Raw genomic sequence first — 15,664 nt, forward strand, 5'->3', positions numbered from 1 at the left:
AAAAAAAAAAACACATCATAGTAAAACCAATACCTTCTCAGCTTCGCATCGAAGCTAAAAAAGTATGTCGAATGAAAGAGGGATATAAATATTATTTCTCATAAAATAATTGTATTGATCCATACACTTATCAATAAGTTATAGCATTATAACGTTAAAAATATAAAATCGAGAATTTTCACACAAAAATAGCAATCGGTAGTCATTTTCACCGTGAAGACAAAATAAAGTCCAAAATTTTTTTTTCCATGATAAAGTATGTTACATTAGCTTTAATTTAAGATATAGCTGAGAAAAAGTGGTAAGAGACACAAAAAAAAAAGAAAAAAAACACATCATAGTAAAACTAATACCTTCTCAGACTCGCATCGAAGCTAAAATGTATTCAATATTTAGAATTCGTGATAAATTATTCAATATGTTATCTTTTATACATGTTATTAAGCTCATTTAATATTTTTTAAAACGGTTACTTTACTATATGTTTTGGGTGGGTACAGTACGCAACATTTGTATAGTTAGGTGGGGTAGACAGAGGAGGAAAGTTAAATTTCCTTATCAGGTGTTACGGTTGTATATCTATGGTTGGTACTAGGTATTAACTGTTAACTGTTAAGCATTCAACAACAATACAATATCATACCAAGTGTGGTGATTAGTGTAGTGTTCTAAAAGTTTTTGTTAGCTGCACAGGTGTCCATAATAAATAAGTTGTTAATATTACAGTTTTCGTTATTATATGTTTTATACGATTTTCTGTCATTAAAACTATAATATAATTTAAAATTTAATCTGTGTAATCGAAAAATTTAATCGTGTATGTATTTCAACCGGTGTACGTCGTAAATTCTGTGAGTTATCAGACGTTCTGTCTTTTCGAATTCTGTTCATAACGTTTGCTACAGCTACGTAAAGCCGTAGTATAATTAATTTTATAAAATTGGTAAGTTTATAATTTTTCCCGTTTGCGTTTTCAGTATAATATTATAAAAAAAAAATCTATTTTTACTTAAGTAGACTCTACTCTACTTTAACAGATGTGCTGTTATTTAGTAAATTATTAAACAATAAATGTTTTTGTGATATGTTTTTTTGGTGAGATTTGATAAAATTTATCTATAGAATAATAAAAAAAATTAATGTTGATGTTTTTTACTTTTGTTTTTAATCAAAATATTGTTATTCTGCATTTTTGTTTTTTACAAGTTAACAAAATTAAAATTTTTACAAACATATAAAATTCTGTGTTACGGTAAAATATAATTTTTCGTCCTTTTTTTTTTTTTTTAAAGATCAATACAACAACCAGGCAAGTGTCATTTTTTAAAAAATATTATAACTACTCGTAATGTATTTTTAGAAAAAAACAGATTTCATTTTTAGATTATTTGCAAATATATTTAAACTAGAAAAATCGTTTTACTATTATTGTTATTAATAGAAAAAATTTCAGTAAACTGAACCATTACCTACAATCCAACCATTTAATTATAACATTGCTATAACAATGTTTTATTTAATGAGTTTATAAGAAAATTAAAAAAATAATACTTAATAGAATTTTGTATATTTTTATATTCATATATATTATTCCATGTTTTAAAATTTATCAAATTTTTGATGATATTTTAATTATTATTATTAATTTGTTTTCAGATAAATTATAACTACAATCAAGATGTCTTCCTCCCAGTATTCATATATATTCAAATATATTATTGTTGGTGACATGGGAGTTGGTAAATCATGTTTACTGCATCAATTCACTGAACAAAAATGTATGATACTATTTAAACAAATAATATGCCACAAATGTTTAAAGATATAGATCTTAGATAATTGTATTAATATTTAAATGATTTTGTTGAACAAATAATACATATATTATTGATAGCATGCATAATTTTTATGTTTCAGTCACTGCTGATTGCCCTCATACTATTGGAGTTGAATTTGGTACTAGAATTATTGAAGTATCTGGCAAAAAAATTAAACTTCAAATTTGGGATACAGCTGGACAAGAGCGTTTCCGAGCTGTCACTAGGTTTGTTTATTTCATTAAGTCATTTATTTTAAATTACTTATTATGGTTTTATTAGATCCTATTATCGTGGAGCAGCAGGAGCATTGATGGTGTATGATATTACTAGGCGGTCATCTTATAATCATCTTAGTAGTTGGTTGTCTGATACTCGTAATTTAACAAATCCTGGCACAGTAAGAAATTAAACTTTTATGTTTAGTATCAAACATAAATATATCACTTTGCATTGAATGCAATTTGGTTTAAACAAATATATTATAAAAAGAATTGGTTAACATTTTTTATTGAAGGAAATATATTTTAACCAAGAGAATGGGATAAAAATTTAATTAGAGATTTATATTACATTAAGGGAGAATAGTACAGAAATGTATTGAGAAACTAAATGTATTTAAATTATTTGTATGAGGATAGTTAAAAAATCTCAATTTATATTACAATTTATTTTAGATATTGCATGAGAAAACATTTATGACTATGTTATAATGTAAAAGTTATTACCAGACCAATACGTAAATCTAAATTCAATATCAACCAATATTAGTTATCAGCAATAATCAATAGTTACTGAACATAACTATTTTACCGATTTGTCTTAATTGTGTTGTACAAATAATCACTTTTATAGTGTAATTATTTTGGTGGTGAATTATATTATTATTTTTAAAATTTTATTTTAATAATTTTTTAGTTGTGTTAGTACTGATTTTAATAATAAATAATAAAGGTAATTTTTTTAGTAAAAATTCTGCACTATTTTTACAGTAAAAATTAATATTTAATTCATTACTGATATTTTTAGAAGTAAAACATTGATAATTTGCCCTTCAAATAAAAATCAATTCAAATGTAACTGAATTTATTTTAAAAAATTATAAATGTTTTAGGTTATTTATTTAATTGGAAATAAACTGGATATGGAAGCTAATCGTGATGTATCTTATGAAGAAGCCAAGCAGTTTGCTGAAGAAAATGGTTTGATGTTTTTGGAAGCTAGTGCTAAAACGTAAGTTTAGTAAAGAGAATTACTACAAAATTATTTATTTATTTATATTTCCTTGTTTATTTAAGTGGTGAATACGTAGAAGATGCATTTTTGAAAACTGCTCAAATAATTTATGAGTGTATACAAGATGGAAGGTAACTGTTCATATTTTTTTCATTATTTGTTTAAATTTAATCAAACTTTTTATTTTTCAATTTGTGTAATTGAGTAGTTTATGAAACTGACCACTGTATAATTATAAAATTTAACAAAAAACATTTTCAAAAAATCGGTGACTTGACATTTCTAAATTGTATAATTATTTCATAATTCAAATTATATAACTAGAGCCATAAAAGACTGATTAATAAAAATCTATATATTTTTGAAAAAAATTATTCTTTGCTATATAATTATTTGGGAGAACTAAAATTAAATGACTAAAAAGTATTGTATGGAACATGTATTTATTATGCTACCCTTTTTTAGAAAATCTAATTTTTTTAATACTAAAAAAAATTTATTATTAATATAAAAATTTCAAATATCTATTTCATTAAAATGTACTAATTAAAAAAAAAAAATGTATGTAAAGAGAAATTTGTTTATAATGTTAAAGAATTTTAAACTTGAACACTAAACATTTCTTGAATACATTTAAAGATGTAATTGGTATTATAGAAAATTTATTTTTATAAATTAGTATTTAAGTTAATAATATATTTTAAATATCATGATTTTTTCAGGTTGGATTTAAATGCTGCAGATTCTGGAGTTCAACAAAAAATTCTTTCATGTGAAGTTAATCCCAATGTTGAAAAGGATAAAACGTGCATGCAATGTTAAAACACATGAATGAATAATTGTACTCTAGCGTTAACAAAAAACTATCCTCTGTGTAATCCTTTAAATTATTTCAGTGATCTTCTACAGGATGAAATCTTGTATCGTATATCATGATGTTAATATTATTATATTATTTTGTCTACAGTAATAACCATTTTAAGACATTCATTATAGGTATTATTGTTTGTGGTTTTATATATATATATAAATATGTGTGTACGTATGGTTTATTTTGAACACATACCTACTCACACACATACACATACACACATTTTATATAAAAAAAAATACATATTAATGTATGTAGCTATATATTTAATATATTATTTAAATAAATTTGTTTTTAATATTAAAATTCTTTAATTTATTAATTATATTTTAAGCCTTAATCTTTGGTTCTAATTTATTGATATTGACTTAGTGGTAAATATTTATTAATATAAATCATCAATAAATAAAAAAATTATTTAATATCAATCAATTCATCCTATAACAGTTGTAGAGTTATGTTTTAGATAAAACATCTAAAATCATACTTAATAATTAATTTCCGATTGTGTTTTTTTCTAAAGTTATAATATAGTTTTTAATAAATGTTATAAAATTGTGAAAATATATGCACAATTTCCCCATTCTTTAACTTTTTTTATAAATTACCTAGTTAAATTACTTATACCAACCACTTGTTGCCTGAATATTAAATTACAAACCTTGTTTAATGATCATACTGCGAACACTTGTTTTACTTCTCGGTAATGTTACAATTGAACAAATAAAGTAAAATAAATACTGAATAATATTAGTTTGATGCATATAGCTTTTAATTATAAATAATTCAGCTCACATTCCATTTTTTATTAAGCTGGAATGTCAGTCGTTACTAGAGGATTTAGTTTTTAAAATTTAATAAATTATTTTTCTATAGAAGATTCATTTACTATTATGTTGTTAAAAAATAGAATCTCAAAAACAATTTTGTAAAAAACTTTTTTACAGAATAAACTACTTTAAATTTTACTACCAATAAATTTTTTTTTAATTATTTCTTTGTTGTTTCAGCTGAAAAAACTAACTGAACAATATAAAAAATATATCACTTCAGTCAAATATATTTTAAAATCATCTTATATTAAAAAATAAGATTAATCAATTAAAAAAAAAAAAGATTTTTTTAGGAACTACTTGAAAATAATTGATAAGAAACATAACTGAAAATAATTACAGATGTAATATATGAGCCTCACAAATGTAACTTTTAAACTTTTTTTTTTATAAAAAAATTTAGGGGATATAGGGATATATTTTGAAAAAATTTAATGTCTCGTAGTTTTTAATGAGAATTCTGTGTATTGGAAATAACATTTCTAGTGTATTATTGCTTAAAATATTAAATTTTTTCATACTAAGTAATTGAGTAAAAATGTAATCACTATAAAAATTGTACTTATGAACCAAATTTATTGAAATTATTAATTCTAACAATTATAAAAACATCATACAAATTAATTTTTGTTATTATTTAATGATGATTTAATTTTGATAAAAAATGTATTTCTCATTACCAGGTTTAAGATTACTCAGTCCTAATACATTAATAATAAATGAAAGAATAACAATTTTTTTAAGTGATTAAGGCAGTGGTATAGTAAAGAAGGGGATTAAAGGTTCTATATACTCCCTTTGGCATAGGTGTTTGTTGGTGGATAGGCGGATCTAGGCCTCCAAAAAAAGTTTAGTAAAAATACTACTAACAATATGTAACTTTAGTGCTAGGTAAGATTATATAATAAGCCAAAAAAAGAAATCCTCCTGCCAAACAAAATTCCTGGTTACTCTATTGAATTCAGACATTCCTATCTCATGCAAAATTCAATTTTTGAGATTTTTTTGAAACAAACGATTTAATTTGACATCTTGAAAGATATGAAAGATATCAAAATAAATATTAAACATTTTTTATTTTGAAAATTTTTTATTTTTATTTTTGAAAATTTCTTTAATAATCCAATAATTAACAAAGTTTTAACCTTAACAGTAATTTTTTCTATATAAGTCACTAAATGAAGGTAAACATTTTTATAATCAACCTTTACATGGGATATGTTCGTGGTCCTAAAGTAATGTCTAACGGTAGTTTCAATTCTTATAATTTCAGATCGGTTTTGAATGTATACTAAAATAAAAGCCTTTAACTTGAAAAAAATTAATAATAATCGCTGTCAATTTGTTATGATTCTATAAATTATTGACGTCAGCGATTCAACTGATAAGAAAGACCAGAATGCTAAAAAAATATGTTTTACCTAACTTTTCCTTCCGTGTGCCACCTGATTTTGCCGGGCACAATTTATACTTGTTTATACTTATTATCTTATGTACACGTCAGAAGTCCTCCTATCAGCTCATTATGTGTTAATAATCGTAAAATATTAAACCGTAAGTAGCCACTGTAGAAACACAACTTGATTGGAAGGCCAACCGATAGTTCAGTCATTCTGGATTTTGTACATCCTCATTAATCATCCTTTCACTTTAGTGAAACTCAAAGAAGCCTCAAAAATTAATCTTAAACTCACATTATTATTTATCTTCATAGCATTTTTGCTATTAATTTTTTGTATTTATTTAATTACTCAAGAAGAAACTGTGAAAAACATGTCGAAACCTAAAGTATATGTCGTTGGCGTTGGAATGACCAAGGTAAAGGATGAAATAATAAAATGAATTAAAATTTTACTAATATTTAAAAATGAAATTAGCATTTGATTTTTATTTAAAAATGGAGTATCAAGTTTCAAAAATTTATTTTTTTTCAGTTGTTTAAAAAATATATAAAATAAAACCTTAATAAAATTTTTAATGAAATAAAAATATCATAGATAAAATTAAATAGATTTTATAATAAATACAATAAATGTCCTATGTATTATATAGGATATTTATTTTATTTTTAAGAAGTACATTTAATATTAGTTTTATAGTAGCTTATCCTATGTCTTGTTATATAATATGTAGGGTATACTTTCTTATTTTATCATTCAAATTTTTTTTTATGTTATCTTTTGATACTTGATATTCATAATTTATAAGGTTCATACATTTTTTGCATACTATCTAAATGAATATTAACAAGAATTTATTTTATATTAAAATATATTGAATTTCTAGTATCTGTTAATTATTGTAAATTATTTTAGTTTGAAAAACCGGGCCGTAGAGATGACTTTGATTATCCTCAAATGGCCGTGGAAGCAGTTACTAAAGCATTAAATGATGCTAACATTAATATACAAAAAGTAGACCAAGCATGTGTTGGTTATGTATATGGTAATTTTATTCATTATTAGTATTCTATTACTCTTTTTACATTTTATCAACAAATAAATATAGCTAACTTGAAACTAAACGAAACTTATATCCTATTTTATCCTTGCTGTAGAACTTTGATTATTTAAACCTTCTATCATTAAATAAAAAATAATAATAAATGACACCAAATAAAAAAATTTAATCAAAATTAATATTTTGTATATAATATGTATATTAGCTTAAATAAGCATACAAATAGTAATACAATAATTATATAATATGTTGAAATTTTTATTCATAATTTAAAGAGGTTATTATAAAATATAACTTTTAAGTTTTAAATTTTTATTTCTACTACACATTCTATAGCTGGAGGCAAACTACAATTCAAAGTATTCAAGCCTAAATTTTTAATTATTAAACTCTATGAAGTTATTTTTTATTAATTTAAATAAATATATAAAATTTTATTAAATTTCTAATTCATCCAAATTCTCTTTATCAACTATATCGAAAAGATAGCATTTCACATACTTTTAATTCAATTATTTCAAAATTAATTTTTTATCATTTATATCCCTTCAGCTTTAAGTGCTTCAAATATTAACTTATTTTAAATTATTCTAGGTGATTCAACATGTGGTCAACGAGCATTGTATGAAGTGGGAATGACTGGAATTCCTGTTTACAATGTCCATAATAATTGCTCAACTGGGTCTACAGCATTATATTTAGCAAAACAAATTATTGAATCTCAGAATGCTGATTGTGTTCTTGCGCTAGGTTTCGAAAAGATGGAACGTGGGTCATTATCAGCAAAGGTATGGTTTAAAGCTAGTAAAAGTTTATTATGATTTTTATAAATTTAAAAAATTAGTATTTAGATAGAACAAATCCAATGGATAAACATGTTTCTTTAATGGGTGATATTGTAGGATTAGATGCTTCGCCAATAACTGCTCAACTTTTTGGAAATGCAGCTTTAGAATACATGAAAAAATATAATGTTAGACCAGAAACTCTTGCTAAAATTGCTTATAAAAATCATAAACATTCTGTAAATAATCCGTAAGTTTTTATTTTATAATTTCAATTTTCTATTCAAAAAATTAAATAAATGATTGAATATTACATTTTTAATGAGTAAAAATGTGTTAATTTGTTTATACATAATATTATAGCTATATTTCTTTCTAATGTTATAGATTATTGAACAATAATGTATTAAATCACTTTCAATTTATAATATTATACATAAAATGTTAAATTAATATTTTAATTGTGTGAAAACCATTATAAATATTTTTTTTAAATTAAAATTTCTATATTCTGGTCTTTAATTTTTCATATCAAATCTATTAGAATCAATTTTTTAAATGATCAGTTACTAAGTATTAATTTTATTTCATATTTTTATTCTTTTAGATATTCACAATTCCAAAAAGAATACTCTTTACAAGAAATATTGCAGTCACCTCAAGTATTTGGACCATTAACAAAATTACAATGTTGTCCAACTTCTGATGGTTCTGCTGCTGCCATTTTAGCTTCAGAACGTTTTGTCATTGAAAATAATCTTCAGGCACAAGCTATTGAAATTGTTGGTATGGAAATGACTACAGATCCACCAACAACATTTACAGACAAAAGCTGTGTTAAAATTGTAAATTACTTTAAAATATATAGTTAATAATAAGCTTTTAAGTTAAGATTTCATGTCTATTTTAGGTAGGATATGATATGACTAAATTGGCTGCTAGTAAATTATTTAATAAAACTAAAATTAAACCAAGTGATATTGATGTAGTTGAATTGCATGATTGCTTTTCTGCAAATGAATTACTTACATATGAAGCGTTAGGTCTATGTGAACCTGGCAAAGCAGGAGAATTTGTAGAGTCAGGTGCCAATACTTATGGAGGACGTGTAGTAGTAAATCCTAGTGGTGGATTGATATCTAAAGGTCATCCTTTAGGTGCTACAGGTAATGACTTATTATCTGCATAACAGTTGTATTAATTTAAAATTTTTTTTTTAATCCTTAATTCAAGCTTCTTTGAATTAGAAATCAAATTTTTACTTGCTAAAGAGTTAAAAATGGCAAAATAATTTTTAAATAATGTGAAAAATATAGAATATTTCTATAATATTTTTGGATAACCATTTTGTGTTTATAAAATCATAATGAATTGATAAATTTTATAATGAAATTTTTTTATCAACAATCTATTTGCTTCCATTTTTAGATAAAAAAAATTATAAATTGTTTTTAATAGAAATTGTAAGAACAATAGAATGTTCTTGTTGATAATTAATTACTTCAAAGTCATTTTAATTTTGAGATTAATATCTTAACTTATACTGTCTTTTTGTACCTGAGTTATAATAGTTTCAATTGAATTTTTGTATAATAATTGTTTGATCATGATTTTATCTTATAATACCATTATCAACAATTACAGTTTATCACTGATTATAGATGGTAATAAAAATCACTAAGTATTTTTTTGGAGAAAATTTGTGTATATTATTACTTAAAATATTATTTGCAATACCCATGATTGAATATTTTATTTTTATTATAATATTATTTTCTAAATGTATAAAATTTATTTAGGTATTGCACAGTGTAGCGAACTTTATTGGCAACTTCTAGGGAAAGCTGATAAGAGACAAGTCCCTGGCGCAAAACTTGGACTACAACAAAATATTGGTTTAGGTGGTGCTGTTATAGTTGCTGTCTATCGCCATGGATTCCCAAATTTAGCTCCGTATGAATTATTTTTTACTATTATAGTGTCAAATACCTATAAATGGGTTATTTAAAGGCAAATAGTTGTATCTACCACTAATGGTCCATCTAACTCGATTCTTTAAACTTTAATAAGAAGATTTTTGTTATGTTTGATAAAGTTTTTGTGTAATAATATTTATTTCATATATGGTTCTATTATTTATTGTTTATAAGCATAATGTCTGTGGTTATTTTCCAAAATTTATATCAATTTATGATATCTTTCCAGAGAGCAAAAACATATTTATAGATGTCTTATGGAAAATTATATTTTTGAAGTACAAAAATCAAATTTTCCTATTGAAATTTAATAGCATATTTTTGATAAACAAAATAAAAAATGGAGTGATTAGGGATATATCTTGTTGATTATTGTATAATAAATATTATAGTTAGTAAATTTTATATTTTTGATATTTTAGAAAATTATCTAAGCCAGAACAAACAAATAAACTTAATACGGATAAGGATCCATCAAACTTTAAAGTACACAAGGCACTAAAACTCTTAGAACAAGCTATGCTTGATGATAAAGAAAATAGTATTGAAAAAGTTCGTGGAATATATTGTTTTAAAGTTAGAAATAGTAGTGGACAAGAAGGAATGTGGATTATAAATGCTAAACATGGAAAAGGCAGTGTAACATTTTATGGAAAAGGTAATGAATAGAGTATAATAACAAAAATAATACATAATTAATGATATTAATATATTAAAAATTCTTTCAGAAAAACCTGATGTTACATTCACCATGAAGGATGATGATGTTGTTGACTTAATAGTAGGAAAGTTAAATCCCCAAAAAGCTTTCTTTCAAGGTAAAATTAAAATTCAGGGAAATATGGGACTAGCTTTAAAACTGGTCGATTTGCAAAATTTAATGGGACATAAAATAGCAGAACTACGATCAAAATTATAATATTTTTTTGTTATTATTGTTTGTATTTAAGGTTAATTTAATTGGAATTTTTATAAATATATATATATATATTTATGTATGTGGTATGGTGTGGACTACTTTTTAAATTACATTACTGTTATTTTAATGGGATCAAGTTTCTAGATTGAATTTTTATAATTTTGGATGTAATTTGTTAAATATTATACTTGTTTTTATTTTCATTTTCGACCTGTTATTGGGAATAAGTCTGATGTGATAAGATTAAAATAAATTAAATTGCTATCTATTAAAGGTGTATTGATAATAGGTAAAATAATACTTGTATGTTCCTTGAATCAAATCTCCTAATGTTATTCTATTTATACAATTAAAGGTAAATATGTCATAAGTTGTTGTGTCCATTAATTATCCTTAGATTTATTTTAATATTTATTTTTTCTATTTAAAAAAAAAATATTTACGATGTTAAATTTCATTTATATATTTTTCATTTTTTTTCTATAAAACAATGCCATTAGTCACAGATTGTACAATTAATAAATCTGCCTAACAAATAAATGTGAACGAATTCACTGTGTAAGTGTAAATTATTATAATTATCAATTAAAGCCTTATGAAATAATAAAATTTAGATGACTCTCGTCCTTTGGTAAGTATAATTAATACTAGTATTAATAGTACATAGTATTAATGAATACTATAATTAATATAATATTACACGTAATATTTCCACCAGACAATTATTAAAATCATTCTTTGTAATACTTTTATGATCTACTATAGATGATTTTCAAATATATTTCACTTACGTGTTTTACTAACACTTATATAACAACACCAGAAATTTCACAGGAATTAAGTTATGTAAAGATCAAATTTTTTTAAAGCGATTCAAAAGTATAGCTCTCGACTCAAAAACTGTCAATGTATTTTACATTTTAGAATGGATTCATTTAAAAGAAATGATCATAATTTTTTTAAATAATTTTCTTTATAGACATTAAACATTTGTATTTTAATTGAGAAATTTTGATCTAATCATTTAGATATCTTAATTTGTTTTTGTAATGCACGAGATTCATTATAAGTTTAGATAATCAAAAAGTAATTGAAACAGTTATGGATTTAATTACAGGCTAATTATTATGAAGTAATTGGATACTACGAGTGAAACTCGCGTACTCGGATTACCTATGATGTGTAAACTGTATCAGCCAGTTATTGTATTGTCTGTTATTTATCATTTACCATTTAAACAATGGATAAGCTAGGTCGATGGTTTTTAGTCATATTTCTAAGTATGATGTTTTTATTTATACAGTTCATCGGACCGACTCTAGCAGCTAAGGTGTATATACCAGTTTTCAATGGACCTAAAAAAGCGATGGATTTCTACGGTGTGTTATCGGACAAAATAGTGATAGACGAAGTAAGGAATGGTTTTAGCCGAAATATTGGACTCATGGTGACTATTGCTTGTTATGCCGATTTTCATACGTACCCTTTTTTTAATGGTGGCGCTCATTTCTTGGCCATTGATGACACTGGGCTTGGATTGACGATACGTAATGCCAACGCCAGCATAATAAACTCGGAAATGGATAGAATTGTGAACAGCTTTCCGGAACATATTAAAAATTACACCTTTTACCAGAGAAAGGATGAAAATAACTTTCCTGAACGCAATGTGTTTACTGGATTGTACAATCGAACGCATCCGCCACCACATCAAAATTTTTACAGACATCATTAAATATCATGAGAAAACTAGATTTTATCTTAGGCGAGGACGTCTAAAATTTAGACGTAATCAATTTCTTTGATTTATTCTAAATTTTAGTCATGGGTTTTGGTATGCTTAATTTATAAACCTAATTATTATTATTATATACACAATTGTTTTAAATCTCAAAGAACGTCTTTGTTTAATTTAGTTGAGGGAATATTAAACATTTACAATTATTGTTTATTTTTGTGTATTAAACTTTGCTTGGTTTTAAAAATAAGTTAGGGTTAACATTTTCATGACCAATTAATGTAATGTAATGAATATGTTTTACAATTTCAACAGCGTATTATGAAGAGTGGTACAAGGACACATAGCCTCACATAGGCAAATCTAGAATACCATAAAATATTTTTTTATACTATAAATTTTTAAAGTTAGTATTGTGAATGGTTTATCTTTATTGTAATACTTTAATTAAAAAATAAAATGGTCGGCTAATTTTCATTATAGTTATTATTATAACATTGACGTTTCGTCATAAAAGAGTTGTTTCGAGTTGCATTTTTTTTAAATTCTTCGTAAAATATTCGTGCCAATTAATTAATAGTATAATAAATTTTACTGATCAGCAGTTGTAATAAGGTGTAAACATTATAATTCCAAGTAGGCGTTTTTCTTTTCATTAAAAATTAGTTCATTTGTTTATAAGCAAATAGATTTTAGGCTATTGCGTTTTACCTATTTTGTTTTTGTAAATAAATAAATCCTTTGGTAAATATTGAGTTATTGAAAATTTATCTTCAGCGTTATATAAATAATTGTTGCTATGACCACAGAAAATTAGAATCTTGCTTTAAGAATTACTTCTAAAATCCAGTGGCTTGTTTTAGAAAGTATTGCAGGGATCATATAAAGTTTTTTCTTGTTATTTATTGGTTTTTAGTAAAATCATGTATGTGTTTAAATTAATATGAAATACATGGGCATACGCAGTGTTGTCAAAGAAGTCAATTGCCCCTTTGATCTTTTCTTCTACTGAGGGGGTTTAGCTTCTTCTTGTTGCGCTTATGGCGAGGCATCCAAAAAAGCGTGGTTATCTGACCAAGGACCCCAGTCATCACTGAAACAGTTAAGTGAAAAGTTAAACCAAATCTTCATCTTTTTCTTCCTCACCATAATCCCAACTACTTATCCTAAACTTCCACTTAATACGATCTCCCGCATCCTCTACGCTCATATCAGCTGTCCTCATATCGCATTTAATAACATCTCTCCATCTCTTTTTTGGTCTTTCTCTACCTCTTCTTCCTTCAACATTCATTTCTACAGTAAAACCAAATATTTAAAAAATATATTGTTTCCCGTGAAAAATTTTTGATGACGCTCTTTATAAAATATTATTATAATTAACTAATCATAATTCATAAATAATACATAGTGGGGTTTCAGTTAATTTTTATGTGATATTAATTCACTAATAATTTTTTTTTTTGTTATTTTAATAGTTAATTTACTTTAAACTTTTAATAACTAATATAGTAACTAATTTTTTACGTCAGCTGTAAAATAATTTATTGTTAACTGGAATTTAAAGTTACAGTATTAATTTACTTACCTATTTAAACAGACACAATTTATAGAAATTCTAAAACAAGTCGGCGTACAGTCGAGACGACGCTTGGCTCTCATCCAGAACGGCTTAATATAAATGAGAAGAATTTCGATAATGTATAGTGGACACCTTACTAAAGCTGAAAATTTGTTTAGTTCAGTACTCAAAAGTAGAGAATATAGTTTTTATTCCTTGTTGTGTTTATTAGTAACTAAATTTTTCATCGAAAATTAAAGTTTGTATTATTTGAAAAAAATTTTAAATATCAGATGATTTTTTTTTAAAAAGTTTAGTTTAATAAATGAAATAATTTTTATTACTTTAATAATTTAAAATTAATGTAAAAATTTCTTGTAAGCATTGGGATTTTTAATATAATAAATAAAAAGTTTAATAATAAATGTACTATCTTTCAAATTTATGGAATATTAAACAAGTGTGACTAATAGTTCAGGCCTTTTTAGTAACTTGAAAGTCTAAACTAAAAGTTTTAATTATTAAAATAAATATTGTGAAAAATTATTTTTATAAAAAGTCTAATTTTTTGTTCATTTGAATAATTCATCGTGATTAATATTAAATATTTATTATTTTTTTTTAGACGAATTAATTGAAAAAAAAGTTATGTTTTAGTTTTAATCCGTCAACGCTGAAACTTGAATAAAAAGTTAAAATTGACCATACTTAATTTATTGATTCTCATAAGTTTTAGCAATTCATTTTTTTTATTAAATTAATTTTATTAAATTTTAAAAATGTATCATTTAAGTATTATTTAATACATATGGAAATTATGATAGATATCCAAAACATAACAAACAATAGTAAATTGAGTAGGTTTAGTCAATTCTAAATTTGTATTTTTATTGTTTACAATTGGACTTCCTTACATTTATATTATTGATGTATGTAACTATTGTTGTTTAACAGCAGTTATTTACTGTCTACGAAGTAAAAACACCTACGTTGTATTTTTTAATTGCAGTTGACATATTCGAAATACTAAGCTTTTATTTTCTACAATGTCTCGCAGTAACAAGTTAAGTTTCGTTGTAACTACGAGAAAAATAGAAGAACATTTGATTTTAAATTGGAAGTACAAAAATGAAATTAAGTTTTTATAACCTTAATATAGAATAGTTCTGATTTGAATTTGAAAAATAGTTTTGTTCATTAATAAGTTTTACGTTTATTCAATCATCTTTCAAAATTAAAACAAAATCTTTACGTTTAATAACTTATGAGTAATTTGGATTAGTGCCCTATATATTGTGCTACATATAAAATGTTACTAATATTAAAAAAATCATTTGCTCTAAGACAACACCTTTTGTCAAATAGGCGAACTATTTAAAAACTTTATGTGGATCCATAACAAAGTTAATACTTTTTCATTACCTAAACCATTGAATTATAAAATATTTTTATCTGAGATGTAATATAA

General features: G+C 24.1%; 2 protein-coding genes across 3 annotated transcripts; both read left to right on the plus strand.

Moving 5' to 3' along the window:
• The first annotated feature begins 617 nt into the window (after window positions 1-617).
• LOC126897509 (ras-related protein Rab-14-like) lies at window positions 618-4,130 on the plus strand. Of its 2 annotated transcripts, XM_050671184.1 has the most exons (8): window positions 618-943; window positions 1,293-1,309; window positions 1,657-1,778; window positions 1,918-2,044; window positions 2,100-2,217; window positions 2,932-3,050; window positions 3,116-3,184; window positions 3,776-4,130. In XM_050671184.1, the coding sequence occupies exons 3-8, from the start codon at window positions 1,679-1,681 to the stop codon at window positions 3,873-3,875; spliced, it is 633 nt and encodes a 210-aa protein (XP_050527141.1). In that variant the 5' UTR covers window positions 618-943; window positions 1,293-1,309; window positions 1,657-1,678; the 3' UTR covers window positions 3,876-4,130. The 2 variants fall into 2 exon arrangements, with proteins under 2 accessions (XP_050527141.1, XP_050527140.1); XM_050671183.1 differs by lacking the exon at window positions 1,293-1,309 and having other exon boundaries at window positions 619-943.
• Window positions 4,131-6,187: 2,057 nt separating this feature from the next.
• LOC126897500 (sterol carrier protein 2) lies at window positions 6,188-11,170 on the plus strand. The gene is made up of 9 exons (XM_050671159.1): window positions 6,188-6,575; window positions 7,073-7,202; window positions 7,812-8,005; window positions 8,062-8,252; window positions 8,610-8,847; window positions 8,913-9,168; window positions 9,802-9,955; window positions 10,401-10,636; window positions 10,707-11,170. Exons 1-9 carry the CDS (start codon window positions 6,531-6,533, stop codon window positions 10,895-10,897), a joined length of 1,635 nt encoding a protein of 544 aa, XP_050527116.1. The 5' UTR covers window positions 6,188-6,530; the 3' UTR covers window positions 10,898-11,170.
• Window positions 11,171-15,664: the final 4,494 nt, after the last annotated feature.

This window comes from Daktulosphaira vitifoliae, unplaced genomic scaffold (genome assembly GCF_025091365.1).
Source record: "Daktulosphaira vitifoliae isolate Bord-2020 unplaced genomic scaffold, ASM2509136v1 Scaffold_2, whole genome shotgun sequence".
NCBI classification, from domain to species: domain Eukaryota; kingdom Metazoa; phylum Arthropoda; class Insecta; order Hemiptera; family Phylloxeridae; genus Daktulosphaira; species Daktulosphaira vitifoliae.